The following is a 9059-nucleotide window of genomic DNA, read 5'->3' as shown; positions in this document are numbered from 1 at the left end:
TGTATTACATCTACACTAAATCAGTCATTGATAACAAAGAAGTTTCATGCAAGTGTTAAAATCACTACATATATTTAAAATCATATTGGCCTGTTCTAATACTTTTAAGCCTCTGAAAACTGGAGACAAACACTGATAACAAACACTCTGGTGCCCTCTAGTGGTGGCAACACCGTGATGCTTCCACTTTAAATCAGACTGAAAAAAGGAGTCCAAATAAGTGACACAAACAAACTTTTTTCTGTAGGTCAACTTGTCTATTTAATATATAAAATACGGTAAAACATACGCAAAAAGGGGAGGGTAAGAGGGGACCAATGGATACTTTGGTACAATAACAAACACTTTTTTTTGTAAAAGCAGTATAGAATTTGTAATAACATATCAGTGCATACTTTATTTATGAAAATATACACAAATTGTATATCATTCTCCAAAAACAACAAAAAAAATTCTTTACAACAAAAAAGCAGACTAGCCGAACACAATATATTAGCTATAATTTATTTAAACTTTTTTTTTCTTTGATTTCACTTTTTTTCTTTTAATGTAATCCTGTGTGATGTGTTTTTGTGTCAATATTACATTTTATTTCCTATAACATGATTCACACTTCTGTTGTTTTGAAACGCCCATGCATTGACATAATTGTGTCTGGTCAGAAATAAGTTAGACGTGTCACGCTGCCCCACCCCCTTTAGACTCAGAGGTTTGTACATTGGACTCAAAGTTTTGCAGCATTGAAGCGATTTGTCGACTTAATCAGCGCCTCCATCCACAGCCACACGTGGAAACTAATATCACTACTCGTGTGTTGCTTGTTACATGTCATAAAAATCGTGCAACATTAGTAACACCCTTGTTGAAGAAGAAAGAAAAATCCCAAAAAATGAAAACAAAAATATATTTATAGAATATTCTTATATAATAAAATAAAATTCCAAAGAAAACAAGAGACCTATCCTACACAAAAAAACAAAAAACAAAAACAACAAAAAAAGAACGAAAATGCAGAAATCTATATCATCATGACAGCTACTATCAGTGTGGCTGTGCTAATGATGATAATTATAATAATAACAATAATATCAATTGTCAGAGAACAATTAAAAACAGACTGTCACCAGCACAAATTAACACTGGAAAGTGAGTGAGACTTCTAAACATCATTGTACAGGAGCATGTATCTCTTTTCAGGGGGGGATGCAAGTTAACGGCTTCTCAGCACGATTGTCTGTTGTGTGATTACAGCGACCCCTAGTGTTGTTCTAAAGAACATGTCAGGGCTTCACGAGGGCTCTCACCTGCCTGCTCACAAACAATCTCATTTCTTGGACGAAACATATAAACTTGCAGACTTTTTTTGTTTCTTTTTATTTTTTTGTTCGAAGCTCAGGGCACAACAGTCTTAACAGTCAAAGTGTTTACACTCTGGGGATTTATGTTAACTCTGCCAAGCACTCAGAAAAGCAATATTGACACTCAGACTTGTCACAGAGGATGAATGTGTGTGTGTGTGTGTGTGTGTGTGTGTGTGTGTGTGTGTGTGTGTGTGTGTGTGTGAGAGAGAGAGTGAGTGACAGACGGAGAAAAAGGAAATGAGAAATCACTGATGAACTGAAGGGCGGATGATGGCAGTAGTGTGTGAGATGAAGCTGCAAGCCGAATAGAGTCGGGAGAGAGGGGGTGGTGGCGGTGGTTGTGTTTCTCATGGAAATGACCCCAAAATAATTTGACTCGTCATTTCAGCGCTGACACCCGTTATATGGACGGAGTGAACAGAAGAGGAGTGTGTAATGAAATGTGTGCGTGTGTTTGTTTGTCTGTGTGTGAGATTAAGCTTCCAGAGAGGAGGGAAAAAAAAACAAACAAACCGAGTGAGTGATAGGGGTGAGAGAGAGGTGACGAGGGCCTGCCCATGAGAAGGATGTGGTGGCTGGATGCGGTAAAACCTAAAGTCGACAAGTCTGCGTTGGATTTGGGAGGTAGTCATTAAAAGATCAAGAGTCATTCTGAAACCTCCGGCTTAGCGACGAACGACACCCAAACGCCAGTGCTTTTAACAAGCAAATGGACGGAGGCTGAGAGTGCTTTTAGGAAAAATAAATACATGAATTTGCACTTTTGACCACCACGTTTAAAAGAAAAAAACCCTAAATCAACCGTTGCCACCTTTATAGAGTAGAAAATTACATCCTTCACTTCTGTTTTCCTTCATAGTATTCTTAAACTCTCCAGAATATAAAACTGCAGCCAACCAGTGACAGGCGAAGGAGAGATCCTTTTAAATATAGAAACATGGCTTTTAATTGGAGGAAAAGGTAAATCTCTAAAAGGAGAAGAAAAAAAGAGGGATCAGGGAAATCCTTGGCTTGCTTAATCATAAACTATCTATATGTATGTATTCTAGAGTTTGACTGATATGGTGGTAGTGGATAATACTCTTTTGCATTTCTGCAATCAAGTTGCACAAAATACCCAATATTTGGCAGTCGCTGCACGAGGAAAAATTCCAGTAAAAGTTTAATTTAGCTAAATGATACAATGGGAATTGCAGTTTTTTACTAATCTTTAGTTTTTAGCAGTTTTCAAATAAATGCTTCCATAAAAGATTCATTTGAAAGATGAAACTACATCAGCAATGACTTTGAAAGATTGACAAATAGTAACTGAATTTGAAGTAGACAGTGCTACACAGCTATAAGTGAAAGTTATGTTCCAATTTTTATACAACTTATCTCTTCTAAAAAAAAAAAAAATTGTAAACAACTCCTTAAATTGGACTTATTATCCTTTTCCTTGCTTTCTATCCAGCGAATGCAGCTCATATTAAACATGTCCAATCCTTTCAGCCCTAAATATTCAATTTTTGTTTTCTACTCTTGGTTCTTTACAAAGCCAGTTGCAGTTGCAGTCATTTGAGACACACAGCACTGGTCATGGCCACCTACCTGCTATTCCAAGTCTTTTTCTTGTGAGGGGCAGGCAATTAGAAAATAAAAAGTAGTTGGCTTAAAGGGAGAGGGAAGGCTGCTTTCACAGAGTTGATAAACTGAGGGCCTGCAAAAAAGATATACAAGGATTTATTTGAACTGTGAGTCATGCAAAGCTACCCTGATAAAGTTTAAGTTTGAAAATCTGGAGCTGGAAATGGGAATAACAAGTCTCATTTAAAAAACTGCTTCAATTTATTTACCAATTTATTAACTTAATATATTTAATATTGCAATTAATGAATTATTAATTTAATTAACTAAATTACTCCAATTAGGCAACCAGACTGAGACCCTTACTATAGCTTGTAAATTACTTAAATTAAACTACATCAAAAGAGAATTTTGAGAAATAAATAAAAATTGCAATATGTTACATGTACCTGCCATTTTTAGGTTGTTATCCAGCCAAAAACATCAGTCTAACTCTAGTGTGTGCGTGCTGTGCGTGCGTGTCAGAGGTGGGAGTTAAGGTAAAGTGCCCTCCATCAGCGACAGAGTCCTAATCATTGCTCACTCTAAACAGTCCGAGTCACCACGGCTACGTCTTCCCTTCCTGCCTCTACAACACCCTCTCTGGGCTCGTCCACATATTACACTTTATATACACACATAAATAATAATAATATAAAAGAGACAGATCCACTGAGAATCAATGTTTGTTTGTTTTTGTTTTTTTTTTTCCACTTCCTTAAGGGATATCCTGCCGAATATATAGTTTATATATACAATCCCTGTCGTCTGGTGTAGTCTCTTGCCCCAGATGCAGAGCTGCCCTTGCTACCGCCTGAAGCTGTTTAAATATATACTTGAATATGATTTATTTTTTAACCTTCAAAAGAAAAAGAAAAAACCTTATCCCTGTCACACAAAAGCCACAAAGGTTACAGATTGCTTATATACATGGTACCTCACGATTCTCCTCTTTGAACATCAGCTATCTATTCAAAACATGAATTGCTCACAAAAATAATTTCACCTGTGTACGTTGCAGGTGTGTGTTCAAGGATGAAATTGAAAGTGAAGATTTATCCAAATTTACTTGGTTTAAAAAAAAAAAAGAAAAAGAAAAAAAGAAAACACAACCAGTTGAGGTAACAAACCCGTATACACACACACGCACACACACAAACCAAACACACACCTTTCTCAGCATCTGTAGTTGACACGATGTGGGCGAAACGAGGAGAATCTGCGTCATGTGTCGTTGAGCTGTGGCAGCTCGTCCCTGATTCAAAGAAAAGCAGTCTTTTACCTCGGCAACAAATCACGTTCCTCGTTTTACAGCTGGTCTGCGTGGTTCTGATTAAATAAAGACCCCTGGTGGTCGCCATTCTTGTAGAGGACCAAATGCCGGCCATGTTGACGGAGCCGCCGACTTGACTGAGAAGGGAGGCAAGTTATTCTTTTAGTGTCTTCATATTCAAAATGAATCCAAACTCTAAATGTCAACAGTCAAGACTGAGGGACAAAACTCCACGCTTAAAAAAAAGAAGAAAAAAAAAAAAAAGAGCACAGCTGCTCCTCTTAGAAAACAAACAAAAATCTAGAGTGATAGCAATACAACTGTGGATGGGCGGATGTGTACATCGATGTGGACTCGTTTTGTGGCACCGTTTTAATACAGCGCTGTCATATTTGATCAAAACCTACTGTGGATAAACAGACAGTAAAGATATGAAGGTGAGAGATTGCCACCGGCCGTGAATCATGGCAGGGGCATGCTGGGAAACCAAGTCTGGCTTGTCTGCTTTTCCAGAAACTGTCAAGAAGTCCATGTGACCAAATTTAATCAGGCCACAGTTCCTAACCACTGTAGCCAGATTACAAACTCATTCACTTCTATCCGAATCCAGCTGAATGATGTCCAGCATGGTCTTTTTTTTGATAAATAATTCCTGGTCTTGTTGGGTTTGGTGTATGTCAGTGAGAACACATTACAGTTCAAACGTGAATGCACATTGCCATACGAGTGAGTGTCCACGTGTGCGAGTATGCTAGCATGCTTGTGTTGTGTATGTATCCATGTGAGGTTTACTGTGTAGACAGCAGGTTACTGGGTTGGTGGTGGGTGGATTTTGTCTGTGCGTATGCAATGTGGATATTGGGGCTGCTGGAGCTGGTGGGGCATGTACACAATCCACAAGTACACATCTCCATCCTCCATCTGTCCATCGATCCGTTTATGTGACCCAGGTGTCCAGTCTCATTCTCTTGACGTTGGTCCCATCCTGTTCTTGAGGCTCTGCTGATGAGGGCCGCAGAAGGACCATGGTGGGCTGCTGGGCTCCGGCGCCGACCTGGTGGTGAAAGTCCAGACCCCCGCCTCGACCCTGGGTGCCATCGTCTCGGTCGCTGCCTTCATATGAGCTGCCGTTGCTGCTGAGACTGTCAACAGGTGAGCGGCCTTGGCCTCCCGCTTCAAGACGCAGAGTACCAGGGTAGGCGATGGACACCAGACCTTGTCCCTGGAGTTGACTCTGGCCCACTCCACCTCCAGCCACCCCACTGGTGGAGCTGGGAGTGCTGCGGTCACGATTTGGTGAGACTGGTTCGGACTTGATGTTGACGTTGGGGTTTGTGTTGACTGTCAGCGCGGCACCCTGTACTCCCACTTGCCTGGAGAAACAACGGATAAAAGAAGAAAGAAAAGAACAAGAAGAATTATGTCAGTATGAAACTACACAACTACACGTATTATCCATCAAAAGTACATGAGAACAGATCTTCATTAGACAAAGGTTTGCAGGGATGGAACACAGAGCTCAGCCAATACTGTAAAAGAATGGTCGCTTTAAAATGAATGGATCAAAGAATTCAGTAAACATATGCTGGACTTGTAAAATGAAAAGCAGGATCTTCAAGCAAAAGGCACCCAGGTAACACTATACACTCGGAACATGAAGGCTTGTGTGGACTTAAGCACATGGAGAACAAAGACACAAAGAACAGATAAGGCTACATTTAAGCAAATTCTGTAAGCCATGCAGCTGAAAAACTCGGATATTAGTTTTGATCCCTTAAGGTCTACAGCTGAACATCATACTGGAGTATCAAAAAAGATACTCAAGTCATCATTCAGTGGATGCAAGTAGCTAAACAAGAACAACTGCATTTTGTATTTGCTCAGTTTATATCTTTGTTTGTGATACAACAGCTATTAAAGGGCCTAAAGAAAATGTTTCCCAAAATAAATGAAAGAATGACACATCACACATTTTGAAGGGTTTAAATATGATAAGAAGTAGTACAGAAATCAAATATATTTTAGTTGTTGTTCGCTAAAATTATGTTTATTAAAAAACCTGGGAAAATCTGTTGCAGTGTAAAAATATAAAAATGTTGGAATTTAATTGTTCCTACATTTCTGTTTCAAAGTTATATTTTGTCTTTGCTGTACTTTGTATTTTATTCTTATGGGAAAATTTTAGGCACACTAAGGAGCAGTGCTAACCAAGACTACAATTAACACACAACCTCTAAGGCTTTTGGTTCGGGGTACTGGTCTTGTTTTTACACTATACTGTTATACTATCCTGTCATACTTGATCTGGTAAGGTTGCCGGGGCCACTTCCACAGCTCTTTAATGAGCAAATCTCCCTTTGTGCTTGTGGATTTTTATCTCCATCTGTCCATTTTTTCTGCCAGGTGCGCCCCTGATTCCTTCTCAGAAAGCAACTAACTTTTAGTTTCCCTTGTACTCAAAAGAGCATCTTTTTCACAAGGTCACAAATTACGCATCCTCCACTCTTCTATTCTGTTTTCGTGTGCAAGGTCACTGCCATGTTTGTTTTTAGCTTCACATGCCACACAGCATCTTTCCCGATATGGACCATGCTATGAGAGCGGCATCGGTGTTATATTCAAATAGACAACTAAAGCAGCAGCGTGATCTTCCTTCTTTACTGGCTTTTTTTCATGACATCCATAATTTTTTTTTAGCATTAAAACCAAAATTTGTCTTGTGCTGTTTGTTTCCCCTGGAACATTTTAACATTATGTCACATTTGATTTGACTTGATTATTATTATTATTATTGTTAATCCTCCAAGCAGCACCAACCAAGAGTGTCACAGTAGAGTAGAAATTATGCTCTATTGTTATATATTATAAATTGTATACACTTGGTGTTTCGTACACACGTGAAATGTTCACAGGTTTTCAAATGAACCAATCCACACCTAACTCCTTGACTGCGCTGCTCTAGAGATAATTTTGCACACGTGCCCTAAGATCCTCAGGACAATTATATGCCAAAAAGCTTTCGTCTTTGTCACCGTCTCTGCTTCTACCTGCCAAAACTCTTTGATCAGCCCCACCTCACCCTCCTCCGCTGGCTGGAGGCTGAGTCGAACCTGTCACTGTGGCTGACACCGACTGTTGACGCTGCGCTGTGGCTCGCTCCTTTTAACGGCGTCGACATGATTTTTTGGATTGGGCTCGTTCTATCTTTCCCTCTCCTCCAGCTTGACATGGTAGATCTGAATTTGAAGCTCCCAATTACTGCGTTTCGCCCCTTGGGTGTGTTCTAATATGTCATATCATGAGCCATCTGCACCACTGTATCTCTAATATTCCCTCAATTACTGGCAGACTGAGAGGGGAATTTAAGATAGGACTCCTCCAGGCGATCTGGGTCCGTGGCACTCAAATGTGCTCGCTGTCTTCCTCTGTCTGACACACACTTAAAGTTGTGCACTCTTCCTGCCTTACATAAAAATGCTCCTTCCCTCCTGTACTGTCTCACAAACACACCTACACACACACACACACACACACACACACACCCACACCCACACACACAAATCCCTCGGTAGGACGATGCTCACGCCGTCTCTCTCGTACCCACTTCATCAAACCTGCGTGTCGTGGCTCGGGACGGTACAGGTAGATGGATGATGGTGCCACAGGGGTGCCGTTGCTATGGCGAGTGAAAACGGCTGAGTCAACAGTCCAGTGACAGTGATGAAGGCGAGAGCGGCAGGCTACCCCCCGAGCACTAACAACACGGTGAGCACAGCCAGAAGCAGACACTTGGTTACAGTGCGGTTTGGTGAGCTGCAGCCATGTTTCCCAAAATGCTCTGCTTTTCTCAGGATGAGAATTGGGGAGGGGAAAAAAGTTCGTCTTTTCAAGAATTTTAACTCCAATCAGACTGTTGACCTGCACACTATCACTGAAATACTATATCATGAGGAGGCCTACTCATCAGCTCAGCAGGAGCCTTTCCAGGGCTGAGAAATTAGCCCCGATGATGTAACAGTGATGCTATCAGTATTACTTTGGCTTAACAGAAACATTTTGCAAACTGAAGTACAGAACGAAGGAATAAACAGGTACTGGCGCAGCTGGCCATGACTGTTTCTTGACTATTACTTTTTAGTTCAGGTTTCTAAATGGTGTTCTGCTGAGGATGTCCATTACTGGATATCTACATGATATAACATCCTGCTGACAGCTCATTATCCAAGCTCAGTTAGTAATTGCAAGCAGTTCCTTGGTCAGATTAGTTAAACCATCTTGGTGGTACATTAAAAACAAAGGAAATATTATCTGCTTGACGCTATGATACTTTTGTTTCTTTCTTACTACTAACCACTGCTGTTTTGGAGTTAAAGTACCAAAAGGTTCCTTTGTGAAGCAGATATTTTGGGAAAACAGCATGCTGCAGCTGTGTGGCTTAAGTGTAAAGAGTACTATACCAGCAGAGGCCCTCCTCCCTACCAAAGAGCAAGTTGGGCTGAGAAGCCAAGCTGTGGAGGGAGGTGGAAAAAGAGACAAGCAAGTTTTAAAAAGCTAAAACAGCAGGGGAACAGTGGGACGGAGGCCAGTCATGGTCAATCCAGACACGCTTACGACAAAAAACAAAGGGCCTTAACAGCTGCTTTGGTCAGGCTGGGATGTTGTTAGAGGCAGAGTCGTGAACAGCAAGAAGTGCTTAAGCCTGTGCTGAGAAAATGTGATCACCATCCACATGCAAAGCACTTTTACAGTCACTTTCAGTAAAACTGAAATGGTTGAGTTTCCTAAAATGGGATCAGACAAATTGGCAATCTGTAGTACAA

At 40.6% G+C, this 9059-nt stretch overlaps 1 protein-coding gene across 6 annotated transcripts in view; it reads right to left on the bottom strand.

Annotated features, from left to right (window-relative positions):
• Nucleotides 1-235: 235 nt before the first annotated feature.
• Nucleotides 236-9059, bottom strand: part of mef2d (myocyte enhancer factor 2d) — a 102296-nt gene continuing 93472 nt past the window's right edge. For all 6 annotated transcript variants that reach the window (XM_039619386.1, XM_039619388.1, XM_039619390.1 and 3 more), the window contains one exon: nt 236-5612. In XM_039619386.1, coding sequence (XP_039475320.1) covers nt 5177-5612 — 436 coding nt within the window. In that variant the 3' untranslated portion in view covers nt 236-5176. The remainder of the gene's footprint in view (nt 5613-9059) is intronic.

This window comes from Oreochromis aureus, linkage group 11 (genome assembly GCF_013358895.1).
Source record: "Oreochromis aureus strain Israel breed Guangdong linkage group 11, ZZ_aureus, whole genome shotgun sequence".
In the NCBI taxonomy this organism is placed as follows: Eukaryota; Metazoa; Chordata; class Actinopteri; order Cichliformes; family Cichlidae; genus Oreochromis; species Oreochromis aureus.
This window is presented reverse-complemented; position numbering and strand designations above follow the sequence as displayed.